The 23,179-nt window shown below is 39.1% G+C and overlaps 1 protein-coding gene across 6 annotated transcripts in view; it reads right to left on the reverse strand.

The window, feature by feature from the left end:
• The window catches only part of ebf1a (EBF transcription factor 1a), a 103,995-nt gene that overhangs the window by 17,983 nt on the left and 62,833 nt on the right, over window positions 1-23,179 (reverse strand). For all 6 annotated transcript variants that reach the window (XM_079479767.1, XM_079479766.1, XM_079479765.1 and 3 more), the window contains 5 exons: window positions 20,637-20,718; window positions 19,640-19,781; window positions 13,733-13,863; window positions 12,029-12,155; window positions 2,111-2,199 (listed from right to left, as the gene is read on the reverse strand). In XM_079479767.1, the coding sequence (XP_079335893.1) occupies window positions 2,111-2,199; window positions 12,029-12,155; window positions 13,733-13,863; window positions 19,640-19,781; window positions 20,637-20,718 (571 nt within the window). The remainder of the gene's footprint in view (window positions 1-2,110; window positions 2,200-12,028; window positions 12,156-13,732; window positions 13,864-19,639; window positions 19,782-20,636; window positions 20,719-23,179) is intronic.

The following is a 23,179-nucleotide window of genomic DNA, read 5'->3' on the forward strand; positions in this document are numbered from 1 at the left end:
AACTGCTTCCTCAGGGACTTCCCCCATGCCTGACCCTGGAGACATCTCATAGAGCTAGACAGCCAGGTAGTTTTCCCTGTACCCATTTTATTCAGCACCTCCATTAGAGCGAGGTTGCTCATGACCGGTGGGCTATTCCACCCTATTCATTAAAAGGGAACGGTTAAAATATGGGCGTCCGTTAGGCGTGATCTCCGGGGAAAAAGACCACAAGTGTATTCTGCATCCCTCACGGTGAGAAAAATGTGACAAGTGACCCAAGCTGTGACCTACCTAATGTATTCGGATTCATCATCAGACTAGCAAAATGGGCCCAAATCAAGCCAAGATAAAGGCCGCAAAAAGCATATGTGAGCAACACGATGCCCCATTTTCAATGAAATTTACCAGACGGTTTCAACATGGCAGACATAAAAACAACCACCATGGGATTAATTTAACTGATTAACAAAAACGTTCATTTTTTAAATTCCCAGCTATTCATAATTTCACATAGGCATGTCTAACATCACTATAAGGATATATTTATATGTCTTCAACAGTGACATCAACAAGCATGTAATCTAAAACTACCCCATCAGTGTCAGAGAAGCAGATAGCAACAGATGTGTGTACTGGTGATTTTCACAGAGACCTTAAGGAACTGGGTCAACTGAGCTCCAGCACATGATGGAGCGCAGAAGTGTGTGTGCGTGTATGTTAAGACTGGGTTCAGACTGTGGGACTGCAGAGGAAAAGTATTTAAACAATGTCCATGTGGTTCATTAGGGACTCAGATCAAACGTTGCTGCCCTCTTTAGCTTCACTGACAGGAGACAGAAGATCTGTCCTCTGCCCACCAGCTGGGGAATGAACGCTAGCATGAATGGAATTGTGGGGGACTATTGAGGGAATGAGGCAAGAGAAAGAGAGATAGAATAATTTTTTTTATGTTAAATATATTTGAAGAGTGTCTGCAAAATGTTAACACTGACATTACCAAAGCACAGTTATGATATAACTTCCAGTCATATGCTTTGGAGTCCAATGGGATTATTAAAAGTACCAGACGGCGTTTGCTTGTTCAGTAGGGAGGGCACTATTCTTTGTAAATCTGTTTTAGAACAATAAGAATTGTGTAGAGCAGTACGGAAATGTTTTCCACAAAGAAAGATTGTAAGCTTATTAAAACTGTATAACACAAATAGAACTATCAGTCAACTTAACAAAACAAACAAATTTGATTAATTTATAATGATAAAAGCTTATATTTGCACAAAACTAATTTAAAACATTTAAGCATATAGCTTCAGATGAAATTTCATTCAAGTGTTTCATTCTAATTTTTAACCAGCAGTGTACAACAAAGCCATTTTCAACATACAATACAAATTCAACTCAGTTTCCAATACAGAGAGGATTAAAGTGAATTTTTTAAATGAAAGAATGTTTACCTAAACCTAAGCAGCACAAAACACTTTAACCATTTGACCACCAACTCTAGATCTGCCGGATTCTTCTAGATTGGCTTTGATGCTACACCCATTGACCTCACAGTCTAATTTTCACATGTTAAAGGTGTAATGGATTGGGAGTCGACTCATAGGTCATGAATACTGACGACCCAGCTCTGATATAAAGGGCATCAAACAGCACAAGGTCAGCGCTGAATGTGAAAAGCCCCAGCCAACCATAATTACTCTTTTTACACTATTAAGTGGTGCTGCTAGAGCGGGACTCAGGGGTATAGGACACACACAACAAGATAAAGTAATGTTTATTTATCCGTCCCTAAGGATCCATTTACTTGGCTTGGCTCTCCTTAAGAACCGTGCGTGGCAAGAGAAACAAACACCCAACTGGGTCCACAACTAGGATTTTTCTTTTTTAAACAGAGCATCCTGAACCCAACTGCTTAAGATTGCCAACCTGAATGTACAGTATATAATCAATGGACTGTAGGAGCCAGTAATGAATGCTTCGAGTCACAAGACTATGCTTCAGCTAAGGATTTATAGGCTGAGGTGGGTAATGAAAATCCAGTGTGTTTGTGGTGGTAATTGCTCCGTGAAAATACATGTGAAATAGAGAAATTAAAGCACATTGGATATGTGACGTAAAAAAAACTGACCTTTGGTAAGCGCTCAGGGTCACCTGGGTGTCGGGGAATGACCTTCTGTAGCCGCTGGAAACCGTAATCAATAGTGGGCTCATTCAGTGCTGCGGGAAAAAGAGAATTCAACCCTGTTACCACAAAGAAATTTAACACCCATCTGTAATTACTATTAGGCAGACATGCATATATTCATATGTGTGTATAAGCTTCATTTACTTAGACCGTAGTATGATTTTTTGATATGAAACAAATTTAGAAGTGCCAACTGCAGAATCAGATATTATGTTTTCTAAGCAGTTAAAATAACAATTCCCACAATGCATCATGTAACCACAATTCACCACTTAAAGTGATGAAAATTGCATTATTTACTCACCCTTTTGTCATTTTAAACCTGTATGACTTTCTTTCTTCTGCAGAACAAAAAAGAAGATATTTTGAAGAATGTTGGTAAGCGAACAACGACATCGATCTATTGACTTGCATTGGTTTTGTGTCTATACAGTAGAAGTGAATTGTTTGGTTACCGGTATTCTTCAAAATATCTTATTTTGTGTTCTGCACAAGACAGAAAGTCATACAGGTTTGAAATGACAAGAGGGTGTATAAATAATCACAGAATTGTGGGTGTACTTTCACTTTAATAAGTAAGACAACATCTAAGGGGTTTGTGTATGAGGATCCTGTCTTTTCTATGTGCAAGACAAAAATTTGGAAAGCATCACATACTGGTCATGAGTAATGAGATATCTCATTATATCTATAAAAGACTAAGCAAAAATTTTAGTTAAACAGCCATGTAAAGCTGAGATGAAAAGCCATTTAAAATCTTCGTTCACCTACAAAGCGCTTTTTACATTTCCTGCGTCCTTATGCAAACTCCAATTACAAGCAATATTGTATAGACTCTCTCTCTTCTGTTGCGTATATAAGCACTGTTAATGTACAAAACAAATCTATAGATCTCGGTTATGAGCAAATAATTAAATTAAAGTTTTCATTTCTGTAGACCGTCCCCTCCCACTCCTTGGAGAACCACAGAAAGCTTCATGAATCACAGAGCAATAAAATAATATTGAAAAAGGAACCCGATCTGTGTGATAGAGCCAAACTTCCTGCACGGGTGGACCACATGCTGCTCGGCCCCATGTTTTTCTAACCTCCCCGGATCGAGGGGACTCTCACACTGAGACAATGGCTCTTTCTCCACCACCAGCCCATTGAGCTTGTTTGTGTGTTTATCTGTTTTGGTGAAAAACCGAAGTCCTCAGGGGCACATTTACACAGGGACATTTTGTGGTTCATTGAGAGAGAGACTGAGAGCTTGAGAGATGTAAGTTAGCAATGATTGAAGATTGGTTTGCATCATACAGTACCATATAGGCTACCATAACAAAAAGTACTTTTGACACTAAAACCACATTTTTAAATGAAAGAATTTGGCTGCAAACAATGTTTCTCATCTGGACTGACAATAATTTTCAACCTGATGGTTTGAATCAATTGTTTTTTAACAAAAAAAAATATTGGAATTATAAATGCACAAATTATTGAGTGAATTCAATGTAATTTTATCATGTTCAACCCCCTTTAACTTGTATAAAGGATCATTACTTAATTGGTTTGTGGTGGGACTACATTAATTCTCTTAGTGAATTTAACTTACTGAGCAGTAGATGCTTTGCAAGCGAAAGCATTAGGAGAGTAATTTTTGTGAAAAAGTGCAATTTTATATGCTGTACAATAAAATGAAAGACTTGATAGTGTTTATTGTTTGTATTTTTGAGTTGAGTGGAGCTCATAATGTGTTTTTTTTCACTCAGTGAACAGTAACACCGTGTCTACACACGACGTGACAGCCCCGCCGCATTCAACGTGGACAACATTTAAAATTATAATGGATTCTAATGAGTTTCTAATGTCTTTTGTCGTGTCGAGTCGCGGCGGATGCGTTTGGTGAAGACGCAGTGTATTGGTGCTAATGCCAGTACTGAGACATCTCTCAGCTTACTTGTCCATCATATGTGTTTTAAACAATAGTAAATGTTAAAGTGAAGTTAAAAAAGATATGATTTCTTCTTGATTTTTTTTTGTTTATCATGTGACATGTGCTTAAATTATTTAGATGGATTTTACATGATTTATTAATGAAATATTGCGTTAAAAATAAGCTTTAAAGTACTAAAAAATATGTTATAATAATGTTACCATAATTTTGTAAATATCTGTGTAATTTTTTAACAGTGTGTTATCTATATATAACACTATTATTATACATAATGAATATTGCACAAGTTGGACACAGTGAAGGTGCTGATGTAATGTATTTCGTCATGAAACAGTCCACGAAGAGGCCAAGATTCAACATTAGAACTCAAACACTGTAATAAAATGAGATTTGCATCTGACATTAAGCCAAACATTCTTTGGCCTCTAATAATTCCTCACCCTTTACTCCCTCTTTCGCACTCTCACAGACACACACACTTTATCTGTCTTACTATTTTTCTCTTGTGATGGACTGACCGCCTTTCCTTTGCCCTGAAGCCTCAAATCTTGAACACATCCGAGGAGGGGCAAAAAATAGCAATCAAGGACCGGACTCCTTTGGCCCACAGTTAATTGTTCTGTTAAAGCTCAGGGATGAGCAGAAATGTAACAGCATCTTTCTCTCTTTTCCGGCCACCCTTCTGTTTGCCCTGTAGGCCGCAGCCTGGACGTTTCCTGAGGGATATAACCAAGCTCCCCTCAGCTCCACAGCTGAGAGGACAGACTGTGGGCAGCCTCTGAGTACAGTGGAGTAGATTCAGATGGCTAAGGGCCCGGACAGAACCAGACCCCTAGAGCCCTAAACACAAGCTGTGCCCAGCCTGGACCACCCCCCACCCAATAAAAAACAGAGCCATTCTGACTGATGCTCAATGTGTTTTAATTAAATAACATCCAAAGACTGGTGAGACCCATTGGTTTATCAAATTGATTAGCTTGAAATGTATGTCTTATTTTACAACATGTACAACTGCATGCAGCGACACACAGTATGGTTGCTCTCTGATGGAGAGCTAGCATTAACCTGAACTCTCTCGCCCCACCACGGTCGCATGGATGCACAGTCACTCACTCTGCTCTGTGATTGACTGACTGTTTACTTAAAGAGCAAGAAGAAAAAAAGAGTTAAAACAATCCCGGAGCATGATGGAGAACAGACCACAGCTATCGGCAAAGGAAAGAACAACAAAAACAGCAGAATGTGACAGAATGATTCAAAGCCGCCCCACGGCTGACAATACATCATATCTAAATAGACTTCCTGTAATCAGGCCTGTTGGTGGTTTGGAGAGGGGGATATGGAAGTGCGGACCGGGACAGAGCACAGAACGTGGAACGTGAATGGGGGATGGGGAAGTTGATGGCGGAAATTCATAATAACAAAAAGACGGACTAAGTGAATGATGGATGCATCAGTGTGTCAGAAGTCCTGACTATGTGAACTCTAGCTCTGAAATTTAAAGACAAAAATTATTTAAAATAATATAAAAATTATTCAACACACTTTTCGTAGTGTGACGGTTATCATTTATATTATTAAGATTATTATTTTATTTATAATATTTGGCAACAAATAATGTTGCATGTAATGTTGCAAATAAAAAAAATCACATTATAATTTAAATATATTATTTATTTATAATATTTGCAACAAATAATGTTTTATTATTACAAATAAAAAAATATAAAATAAAAAGTAAAAAGGTTATTAGACGATATAACTATAAATATAATATTTAATTAATAACATACTGTAATGTATTAGTGCCGTTTTTTCTGATTACGGCTATGCAAATAAAAAAAGTTGGGCCGTTGAAGTTATTACATGCAAATGAAAAAATGTGAAAACAAATAGAATTTTTTAATTAAAATAACATGCACTGATGATAATCCAGAAAAACAACCGAAAGTTATTAAGAAGGTAAATTGCTTCATGTTAACTGCACATTGCCTATGAGAACACAATAAAAACAGAAGAAGAGCTGGCCTCGAATAAATAACCACTAAACACTTAAGAGTGAATAATGAAGTGGATGTTGAAGCAGAACTTTGTGAAGGCCTGGACAGGGAACATTTAAAGTGTGTCTCTTTCAAAAGGACCCATGTGCAGGCATAATGAGGTATGAGAATGTGCATCAGAGGACCTCTGAGGAGGGCGGTGAGTTAATGTGCTGATATAGAGATGGATGGGCCAGATCTCAGGCTAAACTATACTCTTCCACACTTCTAGACATCTGCACATGTTTATTCTCCTTTATTGCTATTGATTTTCCCATACTGTACAATCCTCTCACCAGTCGTCTGGATAATGCAGAGAGAGAGAGGAAGGGGGAGAGAGAGGAAGGCGGAGAGAGAGAGAGAGAGAAAGAGAAGGGTAAAACACTATGTACTAAACAGTTATCTAATTCTGTGTACCCAATGCTACCTGCACGCCCAGCAAAAACAATGATGCAAACATTTCATGAACATGAGTGCATGTAATAATGGAATGTGTCAAAAATCTGCTTGAAATTGACCGGTGACAGTATATAAGTAACCTAATGTGCTGGAGCATAAACTGATTTCCAGATTCTCTATGTCTTATTTATTGTGCAATCTTGTTTACCATGTACTGCAGAACTGTATTTTTTTAGAGAAACACCTTTCAACAGTCCAGGCACTCATTTACTTTTACAATTTCAGGCTGAGAAACTTGCAAGCTGCTGTTTACATTTCTTTCTGGGCTTATATCGTGGCTTCACAACAAAAAATTGTCTGGATACTGGATAGCATCCCAACATACATGATAGAGTTGATCTCATGTCATCACAGATTCATGGCACCTCTCCGATTTCATATGTGAAGGGGAAGGAAAAGGTTAGACATGATGTCATGAGCGCTCAGCCTGAAATAAAATCTACAAAATCAATATTGAAAGGAGCAGAATATCTGCTGTATCCTATGCCATCTCATTAGGTTTAATGAACATAATCGATCTAAGCAAATATAGGACTGTTGCCCATTCAAACGGACTTCCGAGAGGCGCCAATTGAATTTTCTGCCCTGTGAACACAGAAGCTATCAAGGAACAGAGCTGACTTTCCAGAAAAAAAACAATGCTACAAATATATTAACAATCATCCCCTCTTTCACCAGAAGATGGGATCAAAGCAAGTAAAACATATCAGCAATAAATAAATAAATGAACAACAACCACTGCTTGAAGGATCCCTCGCAATCACGCAGATCAATGCTCATTGAAATTTCATGAAGGCAGAGCCGGACCACTTCATATTTCACAATAATAACCACAGCCCGCAGGGGTGAAGAGTGGGGAGTGGAGAAAAGAGGATGGATGGGTAAAACTAAAGACAATACTCTAAACACTGTCAAAACCAGATGGAGCACAGTCAAAACATCAACTTTTAAAATACCGTATACTACGAAAAACCACCACATTTAATATCTTAAGCAAAAGCCTGGAGGCAGAACGCGGGCGGCGGTTTTTAAACCAAAGAGAACACAGCCTTTCTGGCATCTTGTTTTGGAGAGCAGATGCAAGCTCGGAGCCGCTGGTGTTAAATTGAATCAGCTGACCACACATAGACCCGCAGGGCTAGAACACTATCCCTGACTGACGGAGCAGAGAGGCATGCTGGGTAATTGGTCTTTAGCAGAACCTTTTAACAGGCACTTGTGGGCTTTGTACAGAGCTGTTAATGTCAGGGTGGTAATGTTCTGTACATGTTAGGCACTGGAAGAGTCTGCTTCACACTCTCTCTCTTTTCCCAAGAGCTCTCTTTCATTCAGGTGTGATCTCATATGCTGTGGATAGGAATCGATAGGCTCAGTGGCAGGGTGTTCGATGCCTGCCTGAATTATTGCTTCATTTCTCTCCCTTTATAGATGAGGTTTTTTCTCAGCCTTCCCCACACTGGGATCAATACCTTACAATCTCATTTTTATCCATTTTTCCATAAACTCAGTGATTGTGTTTATTTGGAAAATCCGACAAGCTAAATAAGGCATCACTTTAAGTCACGGGCGGGGGGGATTCTTGGAACCGGTGACTGTAAAATGGATGACTTGTTTTTCCTGATTCTGAACAGCCGATTCTAAAAGTGGGAGAGATCGGTGTAAAATGGCCCACCGAAGACGCCCCGCTGTTGAGCAAACCGATTTCTCTAATATCTTTATGGTTGCAATCGCCACCGTGCCGAGGTTTAGCAATTTAATTGGAATGGTTATCATTGATCACCTAGTGTGCCACCATTTGTCAATAGAATTAAAGAGTCTCATTATCAAAATCGAACGATCACTCAGCTTGCTCAAAATGCGTCCATCAAATCTAGAGGCTGGAAAAAATGGTGGCCACATGTTGTTACACTATATTTTATGTAAGCCTATTATTATATATATTTATATTCATGTTATATAAAAAAATCACAAATTAAGTATTGTCATGAAGAGAGAATCTCGAAGTGAAATAATTTGTAATGTAAAAAAATGTTTATTCAACCCTTTTACATACTAACAGAAAAGAAATTTTTGGCACTTTTTTACTGTCAAAAGAAGATTTTTTTTTCTTTGCTTATAGGTGTGTAAGGTTACATTTTTACTTGAATTTCTTTTTAGATTTGATATTATCTTGCAAAAGATCAATACATTTTGTATTTCACAATAACTAAAATATTTGAGTTAAGAACTTGAGAACAAAATATGAAACTTTAACATTTAAAAATCTTGCTTGTTTAACCGACTTAAATTGGGTAGCTTCAACATCCTTAAATGATATGATTATTATTTCAGGTTGCAGTGCATTAAAATAGAAGTGAAAAGCATGTAATCCTGTTTTGTCTCAGAATTTTTGCATAGTCTGCCTTTACCTCAACTATAGTGACAAATGCTCCCCGTAGACTTAATCATTGAGTAGGCGTAAGAGAGCTCCCCCTAATGTGATCGAGTCTTTTAATATCAGGCCTGATGGGTGCTGTTAAGACCACTGGCCTGCATACTGAGCAGCTAGGAATTGCCTGCTGAACATTTCAAGTGATTCATCAACATCTCCAATCTATTGGCCGCAGAGGACTTCACATGCGCTCACTGGCAGATATTATTATGACCGCCAAAACAGACGGAAAACCCCTTTGACGAATGATGCAAACATGGCAATCTGGTGAGAGGTAATACACAACCAAACATGGAAATGCATTTGTTGCAGATGAATTGCGATGGGGGAGGGAGGGAGAAAGTATGAAGGTGCTGTATGATTCATCCCCCTTATCTGCGGAGTGCCATGCAGGATGGGTAATGTCCCAGGCGGAGAGGGTTTAATTGTTTCTGATGATAAATATAATTGCGGAGAGGGTTTGATGTGTAATTGCAGAGAGGCTTTGAAACTCTGGGTGAGATCACCAAGACCGGTATGCTCATCTTTAGCGCTTGTGGTTAGGGTTGTACATTAACTTCAGCATTTCAGAAATGCACAAAACAAGGCCTGGTGTGATGAGATCTTGTGAGCTTTATGTGGGGATTTTGTTGACTACAAGCTCTTAGCCAGTCAGCTGTGTGGTTCATTGCATGTTCTGAATTGTGACCAATATTTGACATGGGGCATCAAATGGTGACCCAATAAAATACCCGTGTGCAGTGTCATCTGTCTAATTTGGTTACCTTCTATTAAAAGGATAGTTCACCCAACTGATTTTCTTTTTCATAATTGACAATCACCTTCATGTCATTCCAAACCTGTATGACTATCTTTCTTCTGCAGAACACACAAAGATTTTGAAGAATGTTGGTTACCAAATTTGGACCATTTGACTTCCAATGTATGGACACAAAACTACTGAGACATTTCTCAAAATATCTTCTTTTGTGTTCCACTAAAGAAAGACTCACATACAGGGTTTAACATAACGGTAGATAAATGATGACAGGATTTTTATTTTTAGATGAACTATTCCTTTAAGTAAATCCGAAAGACAATATATAGTTAACACATATTGATAGTTTTGTTACATTATTCGCTGCAGTTAACTTGCTTCCCCCCTGCTAATATCAGAACTGTATACTGTCACCTATGGTGGTTTGGACACCATTGTTCTAATGCAACTATGCGTGTGGTAAAAATATACTTGTCAAAGTAAACACACAAATTAAATGAGTCTTCCCCTGACTGTCAACTATCATTTATCTATAGTGTTATCATGAGGGACATTCACCAGGTATGGCCCAGCCTTTCCGCATGGCTGTGTGGTGTTCGGGTACGACAGCATCAGTGCACCATTGATTTAATTAGGTCTCCATCTCCTCTGCCTGACAGAAGTTGATTAGAAGCGCCAGATGCCCCATGTGTAATTCCACTGCCAGCTGCCACATAGCTTTGCCAATACACTATGATTAGTACCCACTGGCAACTGGGCACAGCACAGGTGCCAACTGGAGCCAGGAGAAAGAGACATGCAGGCTAACGTCCTGCTGCAGTAGAGTGCTGCTGCCCAGGAGGGTGCTGGGAAGAGGGGACAAGGAGATACCCAAAACGCTTGAAAACTGAGCACAACAGCAGGGAGAACACAGTGAGGACAACCCGAGGGAGCAAGTTAGATCAGTACCAGCTTTCTAAACCTATTTTACTATAAGTAAAGAGGTTAAGAAAGATGTGCAGTAAGTTACGCAGCTCTGTGTTTGAAATCCTTTTACATTATTATGGTTCAGTTTCAAGCTACATTAAAAAGAAAAATAACAATTCTGTCATTATTATTCACCCTCATGTTGTGCATAACCTGTATATGATTGATTCTTCTGTAAAACACAAATGTCTTAGGGGTTGTGTGCCCAAACAATGGAAGTAAATAGGAGTCAATGTTGTTTGGTTATTAATGTTCTTCAAAATATCTTCTTTCGTGTTCTGCAGAATAAAGTCAAACAAGTTTAAAATGACACAAGGGTACATCAATTCCCTTTCTGCATGAACTAGTCCTTTAAAGCAGCACATTTAATGAGTTGCAGATCGTATTCTTGCTGTTTATTGTGCTTGAAGATTTAGCGAAAGGGGCACATCTAGAAGTACGGCCATAAAAGGGGATGACCATCTGCCCTCTGATTTGGAAGTGCGCATATGTATGCCTGTTTATGTGTTTGTGTGCGAATGTCTAAATCCCTCCCTCTACGTGTACCCATGTGCTGGTTGAATGGGCCATGAAAAGAAGCCAAGTCCAGCACCATAAACGCAATGAGCATACTCATTCACACCCACCACTGCACATACATAGACACCTACTGAGCCGACAACACCCACAGCTGTGCACTGTTTAAACCTATTGATGAGACAGGCCTTTAACATTGCTCCGTTCAGCATTTTAACGCTCCAGAGAAAAGCTGTGCTTGTACTTTGACTGCTAACTCTAAATTTAAACTAAAAAAGCTGCAGCCTCAGCCAACAAACTCTTCACTTCTTTATCCGCAGATTCCATATCGCTTTACTGTTCGATTTCATCACGTATTTCCCATGCTTCTCTAAAAGTAAAGTTAATTACTACTTGTCCCATGAATCTAATATGTAGGGTATAAACGCATTTTAAAGCTCTCAGATATCACGAGTGACCTCTCTTTCCTCCATATGATAAGTTCTGCATTTCCCTTATCTCTGCAAGCTGCAGGATGTTCCTGGAGTCTTAGGCAAAGGAGTTCGTATTAAGCCGTGTTGCTCAGGAAATAGGTAGAATTCCTCTACAACCAAGGTTCCCCACTACAGGAAACACAGCTCGGCTCAACAGGCAACCCTGACTCAACCCAGACCCAGTCGTGAAATCAAGAACAGTCGGACAGGAAGAGGGAATATAAGGTGGTTGTGTGCAGCTGGCTAAGTATGGTTCATGTAAAGGTGCTTTATGTTGTTATTACCTGTGTAGATGAATCTGCCCGGTGTACCTTTGCAGAACTGTTTTGACTTGTAGGACAGAGTGACCTCCACTACCCCGGGAATGTGTCTGGGAGGAGTTTGAACTCGAATGGCGTGAGGGGTTATAAGCTGGAAGAGAAGATGACAAGTGACATGTTTATAGATGCTATTCGGCTTTTTGTGCCTCTTGTCGTCTTTGTTGTCAAAATAAAACGTCCAAAAGAAAAATCAATAAAATTCAAAAGGGACTCAAATCAATTCAAGGTTTTCTGTCAATACCACATACTGAAAAATAAAATACTTGTATTTTTAAAGATATAAAAGTTTTTTTTTTAAAAGAGTAAGTATCGTATTAGAGGTCCGAATAAAACCAAATGTTTCTGTGATCATTAACAAGAGTGACCTTTGATCTCTTGTCTTAATATAACAAACATTGAAATGTCTTTGAAGAAACGTCATGTGAGAGGTCATTGGTAATCACTTGCGTCCGGAATGAGCTCTTCCCTTAAATCCATATGATGACACAAATCTATCCAACCAATGAGAACTAAACTGAGGTTGAATACAGTCCCATACATTACAAAATCAAAATACAGTACACAATCACCCATTCTGTATCCACACTTCCTAACACATGAGACACCTCAACAGCCATTTGATTTATTTGAAAAATAAATCGTTTTTGAACATCCCTACAATCATGTATCCAGGTTACCCCGTTCTACATCCAACTGAATTAGCTGAGCTAGTATACAAAACTATTATTTGACTGCTTGTGCTTCAAGAGGAGCCGTGCTTCTACAAAGCACCCGTGAGCGCTCAGTATCCCTGCAAAAGCTATCACATTCAAAGCCGGGAGTACTGGTGCTGCATTACATGGCTTTAAACTGTCCCTTTCATTGCTCACTTAGCCAGGCTTTCATATGCCAGACACTGCACTTCTCACCTCTCAGATAAATATGGCATTGTCAATAAGAGCCTTTTTATAGAATTACCTCTTTCATCTAGCTGCTCTCAACACAAGTGGTGCAGAAACTCAAAGAATAAAGAGCGAATAAAGAAGATAGAAATGCAAGGCAACAGACAGACAAGCTGAAAAGCACATGACCAGATGAAGCTGTGTTGAGGCAGCTAACACCGTGTCTACACTGGACGTGACAGGCGTGACGCCACAACATCCGGCTTTTTCTTAATGTTTTTTTCCCCGCGTTGCATCCAGTGTGGACAACATGTAAAATTATAATGGGTTCTAATGCATGTCTAATGTCTTTTCTCATGTCACGTCGCACCGGTCTCGTCCGCATTCACTACTTTTAAAAGCAATACATTCTTTTTAAATGTAGAAACAATTACAGGTTGCAAATCATTCTCAGTATTTATATTTATGAAAATAACAACATTGCAACTTTTGTCAGACTTTCAGTGTCCTATCATAGGTGTAATTTCCAGTATAACGGCATACACATTTTTTTCTTAACATTTATTTTACTAACTTATCGCTGGTTTTATTTATTAAATCAAATTTTTTTACTGACGAAGTTGGTTGACAAGTTTTGCTGTTTAAACTACCAAAACATAGCAGTCTGGTGGCCATTCAAGCTGTTTTTTCCAACGTGGCTTTTAGAGCTTGGTGGAAGTGAACATGACCACACAATTTACAATTAAAGTAAGGAATTAAACATTGATTGCACTGTAAGGAATCTGACCTCACTCCAGACCAGCATTGTGCCAAAGATGACCTGTAAGCCGTCGAAGAAGTTATCTCCAATGATGATGACTGTGGCACCACCTGTTGTCCAGCCTTCACTGGGACTGATGGCCTTAATGCAGGGAGTGGCTGTTTCAGAAAAAGACAGAGAGTTAGGTGCGGTATGAAAAAATGATGGGTGGAAAAACATATTAACATGTATACTGGAGAGTTGTCATAGCTAAATATAAACATATTGCATAAAAGGCATATTCCATAAAACTTTATTACAAATGCATGTATTTTTCTGTACGCATCAAGACACCTGAAAAGTGATTATATGAAAACAATGTCAAGAAGCATCTGAATAAACATCTGGAAGCAGCCAGCAAATCATCGCTTGTGCGCTTCACCTGTGACATAATTTCATGCACAGACTAAACAGTTAGGAAATCAATCTAAACCCGTGCAACTGATTTTTTCCTCATTACTGCAAATAGATTTATGAGGCGCAGTCTATCAGGAAGGTTTAAGCCCAGCTTAATGACAAGTGACTGATTCATTAGAGTCGTCACATATGATTAGACTGTGGCCGTTTCTCTGCAGCGTCCCCATATGTTTCGCGACAGCGGCGCAGGCATGAGAGATGACGCTCACTCGGCCATCATTTATCTCAATCTATCCAGCACAGGAACGCGGTTCACTGCTGTGGTTGCCCGGTAATCACCATCAGAGTAACTATAAACATCTCTCTAGCTGTGTTTAGATTGGCGCCAAATGGCATATACCAGATAGAAGCACTGTTTTACAATCCCTGACAATTTACTCTGTCGGCTCAGAGTGTTCTGTATTCACTAGAGTTTTTCCATTTCACAATTCTCCCAGCTGAGAGAAAACGCTCTCACATTACTTTGGCATTGGAAGAAAACAGTGTTTAATGCGTGTGCATGCCTTTTCTGCACTGATTTTAAATTCCAAAACCTTGAGAGCAATTCACACTCATCTCAGAGAAATACATAAATGCTTGCTTGCTTTCGCTCACAATGCACAATTAAACTAAATTTTGGGCTGTCAAACGATTAATCGCATCCTGAATAAAAGTTTATTAATATGATATAATGTCTGTGAAGTCTGCATATAAATCTCGTATTTATAAACACATACACACACACATGTACACATTTTAAGGAAATATTTGCATGTTTTTACCAATAATTTAAATACTATATAAATGTTTATCAATTTGGATATTTTTCTTAGATACATGCATGTATTGTTTGTGTATGTTTTTATAAAAAAATATTCTCAATTTACAAAGTTTAAAGTTCTCATAATGTTTTTTAATGTTTTTAGAAAACAAGGGCACAAAAACATTGGTTGAAAATAATAAATATTGTTTTTTATGTGCTATGGCATTTGGTTTTACTACAACATTAAATAGTTTGTGATGTAATGAACGTGTGGGCACAAGATAAATTCAAGTTTGCACACTTTCTGAACACATTCACAATAACATGATTGTTCATAATTTGAAACAGAAAAAAGAAACAAGTAAAGTATTTCAATATGTAGAAGAAATCAAAAGGAAACATGTTCCCGGCATGGTAGTCTAATTCTGGGATTTTAAAAGTTTATAAAAAACGTCTGTGCAATTTTTAACATAATTGAACTTCACAAATTCTGTGATAATAATCTATAAGACGTGGTAATTGTTTGCAATAACTCATTGCATTATGGGCTACTAACTATTTTATGTTCATGATGGAGAAACAACACAGATGCTCTGCCCCTTAAAAAACGGCAAAACCATGCAACTCCTCTCCAAAATCCACAGTGCTTACATCCCATACTTCACTTCTAAAACCCACAGGCTCTGTTGAACAAACTAAGAGTTGTTGAATTACAAACAACACTGGTAAAAGCAAAAAACAGGGTAATGGCACAACGAGGAGATGGATAAGTGAAAAGGGCGGTCAGCAGCAGCCCCCTGGAGCTGTGCTTATGAAAGCCGTAATTCCCCTCTGCTTTTGTTTCAGGCATGAAGTTAATTAATGAAATCTGAGGGTCAGAATAGAAAAGATCACTCAGTGATGACTCCACAATAGCCCCACACCTTCTCCAAACCCCTCCTTTCTTTCCCTCTGGGGCCGGTCGAGACCACGAATGCTAATTCTGGTTGATTATACACACACCTTTATTAAATATTACACTGACCCCATGTGCACAGGGCGGTGGGGGGGTAGGTGCGAGCGCTTGTTTTATGACACTCGTGCAAATGTCAGGAGCGACGGAGTTCGCCAGCCACAGAGAAATCCAGAGTTCTTACAGCAGTCGATCAAAAGGCCAGGCGCACTGGGACACTCTGAGAAAACAGCGGCCAGCTATAAAAATTCAACACCTTAATGAGTTTAAATTTCATTTCAGCATGTTGAACTTTGGCACTGGATTCTGAAGCTTGGTGTCTCACTGAAGGCGCTTTAACTGACTAATTACTGCTGTTCCAATTTGCTGCAGGATTTAAATAGAAGGAAAAGACATGAGGGGGGAAAGAAAGTCCTCTGAGACAGCTGTCGGATCCAGAGAAGAAGAGAGTCTGTCACAGGCAGCTCTGTTGTCCTCCGTGACTCTGGCACGGGGACTGAACACACATTCTTTAACAAGCATCTCATACGGATCAGACTGTGTGCTGGACCCCGGGGAGGGCTGTGGGGCTTACGCTTGTTTGACACAGCGTTACTCGTATAAGATGGTGCACCTAACTGAGGCGGACGTATGGGTCTGTGGGAACACTGTGGAGGTAGATGGCTTGCGCCGTTCAGTCCTGCCGATCAACCTCAACTGAGCTGAGACAAAGTTGTAGGCCTTCCTTGCCCTCTAATGTGTGTGTCAGCCACCGGCAACAGTGAAGGTCAGAGACGGGCCAGTTCTAGGATTTTAGTATTTGACAATGAGGCTACGTGGCCCATAGCAAGTGCAAGAGACTGCAAGTTCAAATCAATTTTTTTAATAAATCACAAAAGTATCTGTTTATAAGTTACATACATATTTGAAGATAACTCTTTCTTATGCTATTTTATAAAAATGATAATATAAAAGAATATATTATTAACAACCTGTTTTCAAATTCTTTGCTGTCACACTGTAGGACACATGTCCGGTATTTTGGTCAATTTCCTCACTTTCTCTGTATTTTTGCCAAGTTCATTTTTCTTACTCATTTAACATACTAAAATGTATATCTTGCAATTCAGCGATTGTGGCATTTTTTGGTGAGTTAGAAAAACAATCTTTAAAACAGTTGTGTTCAGTGATGCATATACTGTCTCTAAAAAGGCTTCCAAAAAAACTCCCAAAAATAATCTTCAAAGCATATTTGATACCACCCTGATACTCATCCCTGCTTTTTTGCTTGTTTAACTATAGGTATATTGCTTTTAAATCAGCAAAACATATTTTAAATTAAGGGACAACAGCATTTCAATAACCCGCAAATTCCCAAATCTCCTTAAACCAACTGAACGAACACAAATATTCTTCATGTTGTAATTTTCAGAATTGGTGTAATCCAGTTTGCCGCAGCTAGGTCTTTCCCAGATCTGATGTGTTCATTTTGCGCGAGCTGTGTAGCGGGTTACCGCTGGGCAATAATGCAATTTGGCATCATGATAAACCAGGAGAGATGAAGAGGAACGGTGAAGCAATCTGTGATGGTAATCTTGGCCTAAAACGACTCTTTTGCAGGGTGCTGAAATTGTGCATGGATTAACCAGATGGTGGAACGTGAATCCATCTGATAGGATTAAACTTTGGTGCCTCTTCTGCCGCCGTCTGTTCCCTTATGCTGCATGGACGTACCCGCTCGCTTTTACATGCGCACACATCTCAAACATACGAGTACAATACGTTTCTCTACATACTTTGAGCCCCGCAGACACCTCTTTCCAACAGTGTTTTAGTGACATGACCGTACGTTTTGCTGCCCCTATTTTACCCTAGTCTCTGGAGCCCAGAACAATAAACATGCACACGCACACACACATACACTGTCTAACAGAACAGGCTTGTTATCTGAAAAGGAGTGGAATTATTTTGAAACTGATGCAATAATAGACAAGAGTGGCCAAGCAAAACTACGCTGCAGGAATGTTGGTTGTAGGCAAGCCTGACAGAATCTGTAAAGTAATCTATAGGATTTTGTGTAAAATTGAATTAAACGTGGTATACTCATGTTATACTACATACGGTATATGCTACTACAAGTCGTTGAATGCAATAAATATTTATTATTTAAACTTGAACACAAGGAGCTGGGCATTCGTAAAACTTCTTGCTATGGTACATTCCACATGGGCCTTGTTACTTAAAGCTCTGTCTTCCTGAGGTCCTGCGTTGCTCTCCAAGAAAAATACTCCTATACGGCCATGTCAGGGTTTTATATTAGACATAACGAAGAATTACAATATAAACCTGACAGTTTAAGAAATAATCCCATACTTTCTGTAGGAGAAAGGGAAGGAGAAGGGAAATTCATAAAAGGCCCCACAATTTTTTAACATGTTCAGGGTTTAGGAACACTGTCTTTTTTTAATCTTCTCTGCACTATGGAAACTATGCTTAAAGGCAGAGGACTTCCCCAAGAGAATAGAGCCAGTGATTTAACACAAGAACTAAATCACCATCATCAAATCATCATCATTCAAATCCTTACCGTCTCATCACAAATGGAGGTTAACAGTCCAACTGAAAAATATGCTCTCCTCCAGAGCCATCGCAGATATAAATGAAAAAATGATTGGATTTGATTGCAACTGAGGATCAAATCAGTGCTCAAATCATCTCCACATGTTATTAGAGGGATTTAGGAGGGCCTTATAACCTGTTAGTAGCCCAACAGTACACAGCTGAGAAATGATGGAGAGCAGAGAAAGCTGTGCATCTCTCAGGAAATAAATGCTTAGTGCTTAAGCCTTAGAGGTCTCATAAGACACATGTTCAAATCTAAAGAGAACAGGCCGCTTGGGAAATGCTGCTCTTTTCTAGGCCTGTGGGGGAGGCCTTGGTGGATTGTGGGTGCACGAAGATGTGATGCTATGTAGCATCCGTGCTGTTGGATTCCTGTGTGTCTTGAATGCTTTCGGACACAAAAGCACACATGAAAATATGTGCATTACCCACCAGGCCACATCTTCAATGGTGTTTATAAGTTGATTCAAGGGAACAGTACATTGCAAGGCGTGATGGGCAACCATCTGTGCGAACTGTTGCAGCGGAGAAAAACCATCTGAAACCTTTTAAACTACATTGAGTGTGAAAAAAGTGGCTTAGTTTTGCTGAATGCTGAATGCTCAGTGCTTGGGACCTGTCATTTGACCGTGTGCAAATAAAAGAGTTTGTTGATTGAGAAAAGTACAATGTACTGACATTTTGTAGTGCATCGGATGGTTTCTCTTTCTTTCTTGCAAAAATTACATGATTTAATTCAAAGCGTGATATGTGTAAGCAATATGCACAACATGTCAAAAATGTGTAAGCAAAAACACCCAAAGGAGGTTTTTATTCCTCAACAATGGATGTTTTATTGCTTTCATTGACTGAAAGAGTTCTCAGATAGTATCAACTTTGTCTCAAATTCCTCGGGAGAAAGCAAAATAGAACACAGTAAGAGTACACAGCTATAAAGTAAAAATGGATAGCGAAGCCCAGATAATTTAGTCTTGGAAGAATCTGATGACAAACATTTTAGCTCGGCATAAAATTTCAGACTGCAAACTGTGGAAAATCTGAGCACAGATCAAGACATTAAGATATCTTCTGAAACTACAAAACACATGTGAGTTAGATGGCTCAGGCAAAAGTTTCCATTTCCTCATTGTCTCCGAAAACCGCACGCATCTTAACAAATAGAAAAACACACATGTACACTCACCGTGTTCCAGGTATGACGGAGTGCCCTCAGAGGGATCCAGCCTACGAGCTCTGCGTCCATGTTTAGAGTTATTGTGTACAAACATGTTATCAGACACAGCCAGCACATGACCGTCCACGCTGACCGTCGTAGACACCACCACCTAAAAAAATGAAGACAGCATAAAGAATTGCTCTGTCTGTGTGTACAAATATGTGGATAAAACATCTGTACAGCTGAAGTACCGCATAAACAGTATATGTGTGTAAGGAGCTGCTGACTGATAAATTGACATACAGGCACATTTCACCAGAGGGTCTAGAACAATGACAGCAGCTAACAGCTCTCAGCTTGTAATGCAGGATCCATCCCACACTCACACAAACACACAGACTAGAGGTATCCAACAGTATCTGAGGAGCCTCTTGATTTAAATGGCTCTCAGGCTTTGAGAGGTCTCTCAATCTCAAGAGAGAAAGAGGCTTGATGAGACTTGGCAAACGCAGCTTACATTATCTCTGTTCTGGACGGCCTCTTCCTTCCCTCAAAGCTTTCTGTTACTCTATAATACCGTCATCTCAATGCATTTCTCTTTAGCTCTTCTCCAGTACTCATTTAGAAACATTCCATAATGCATTCCACAGTAGTTAAAGTACATTCAAAAATGCATATAGTCTGTGTCATGACATTTCTGTGTTATTGTACATGAACTAATGATTTGAATTTGTTTTCTGGGCCACTAGTGGCATCAAACTGAATAGCAAACATGAGCATTGTTTTAAGTATCTTTCAGAAATGGCCAATGTTTACTCTCTTCTTGAGTACATCCATCTGGCTTTATTTTTCTAGGATATAGATATTTTAGCAAAACACTCACAAAACACAAACACAGTTTTATGCTTTTGTTATGCAATTGTTATCAATAAGCATTTTTATAAAGTGTTAACATTTCATGCAACAAAGTAACACTGTTAAAAATCCCCAAATTGTAGTGTCAGCAGAAAGAACTCGGTCTCACCTGAAAGCGCCGCATGTCTCGTGGGTTCCCTGCATTCTTTAGGCAGTTCTGGTTGCATTTCAAGAAGAATTTCAGGAAAAACCTGGAAAAAGAGAAAAATATGTTTTTTTGTTATTAAAGTAGCAGGTGTTTGCAAATATGTGCTCTATGTTGAGTGTCTGGATGAAGAGTTAACTGCATCCTCTTATTCTGAGTGCTCTGTGTACATAAAATGTCAGAGCAACATTACATGCGAACACATACACTTGTGAGGGGTCAAGGTAAAACTAGATACAATTAGTATGACCAATATGACAATAGGAAAGTTTTTTTGACATTTTATTTAGCAATGTAGAGTGGAAAAGCATGCAGATAGTTGAAGTTTTAGTTTTAATTTATCAATAGTCTATATTCATCGTCTATATTTCAGGAACAGGTGCAGTCACAGAGCTGACTCGGCTGCTATCACGATACGACTTTACAGAGAGGGAAACATCTGCTGCGCTGACTAATTAAGTGATACATTTGATTAATAATTAATACTGAATATTAATATTCAATTAAAAATAATTAAGTGTTTCAGATGACCTGTATGAGGTTTGGTTGGGACAGACTCAGTGTGTTTTCCCTCCTCTATGTTCCAAACTCCACAATATGAGGGTAGTTGACAGACGAATATACAAATTTGTCCTATGGTGTGATGGCAAAAAATTTGAATAGATAAATCTCTATTATATTATCTTATATATATTAATAATATAAAACAATTTAATATTAACAATTTGTTTTCGGCTATGTTACAATAGGACACAAAACTACCTATTAATTATAAGAGTGCTCTCTCTCTCTCTCTCTCTCTCTCTCTCTCTCTCTCTCCATAATTTATAGTGTTCCTGTCCACTGCATTGCAATAGCTGACACAACCCACGTCTATCTGCAGTCTCTAAAGACTTATATTTGCTGTCTATTACTACTCATACAAACCCACACACAAACACGAAGACTGCTGAACATTATTAAGTCATGTGTCACAATCTGCTGAAATTGTGAATAGTGGACACAGATTTAATATCCAATCATCTCACAATCGGCTAAAATATAAGTAACTAAAAAATGATATTATAAACCATTTCTTGATTAAGACTTCTATACCACTGTAAACCGTTCGGATCAGTCTCTTCAATGCTCAGTGCCCCGGTGTGTTGGTACAAACATGTTCGTGTGTGTGTAATCCACAGTGTTGTTTGGGTAAACAGATTAGTCCTACAAGCCTCCTCTATAATATCATTTAAGAGCTCTAAGCTGCGTCTCTCTTCCCTTCTGCTGCCGACCATGTTTGAGCTCCTCTGACCTGTCCCTTATTCTTTCTCCCTTTCGCTTTCTTTCTCCATCTCTCTCGTGCTTTGTGTGGAGATAAGTCTGGGCTTAACCCCATCGTTGACATCACGCTCCCATAGTCCTCTTAAATCCTCCACAAAACCCCGGGTGCCCTCACTTTAGGAAGCCATTCCCCCTCCACAATTTTGCCTTTGCCTCCCATGGATTTGTCCCTCTGGTCTCCTTACCACACGCTGCACTGGCATCACCACGCGTTTATACTTTTAAAAGGTCTCATCCGCGTGCGTAATGTATGTATAGTTTGACTTTGCTGACCCAGTAGCTCCATTAACAATACTAAAAGTCTTCTGATGCGTGCCATACAGAGAGAGGACATGTAATCACACTTGTAATGTTTAATAAAGTGTGCACTGTCCCCTTCCAAGGGCACTTCGGACAGGGAACTTATGCTTTTAGTACAGATTGGACGGCACGTTGAAAATAGTCTGACTAAGAGCACTTCAATTAGAGAGAGCTATTACCACGGCCTATCCGAGAAAAAGGGCAACGCTCCAAGTATCTGACGGGTACAACTCAGATTTGAATCAAAGAGCCTGATCTGCGATACACACTTATAACGGTAACGCTGTAGTTTAAGACACATCAGAATGTCTAATGAAAGAGAAAAGACATGAATGAGGAGAATCCGAATATGGACGGTGGTTTAGACGAACAAGAGAAAGATTTACAAGGAGAGAACGTCAGGGAAACAGTGGAGAGGAATAAATTAAAGGAGCAGTCAAGGGGTGATGGGGCTGGTGTGGGCAGGGTTAATGTAATCCTTAACAAATTGACCTTAGACCTCAGGCGGTCTAAGGGTCACATCTGTCTACGAGCTGCCCTGGTCCACTAATTAACTCCTCTGTAGGTTCGCCTGAACCTTCGATGTTATTCTCTTCAAATCTCACTGGAAAAACTATTCCAAAAGCCAGCTTGCTAGATGTCGAATTAACACAAATTACAAAATACCACACAGAAAAGCAGGCTTTACAATCAGACACCCACTCGAAGTGCTACGATCACAGGAAAAACACCTTAATAACGACAGAGTGTTTTCAGAATTCTCTTCAGCCCTAAACCGTGTTGGACTTGCTCCTAAAAGCATATCAAACACAATCAAATTGCCCTGTGTGTTTGCAACAATACACAAGTCACTACGGCTATTGATTTAAATGCATTTGACTGTA

This window comes from Barbatula barbatula (genome assembly GCF_947034865.1).
Source record: "Barbatula barbatula genome assembly, chromosome: 18".
NCBI classification, from domain to species: Eukaryota; Metazoa; Chordata; class Actinopteri; order Cypriniformes; family Nemacheilidae; genus Barbatula; species Barbatula barbatula.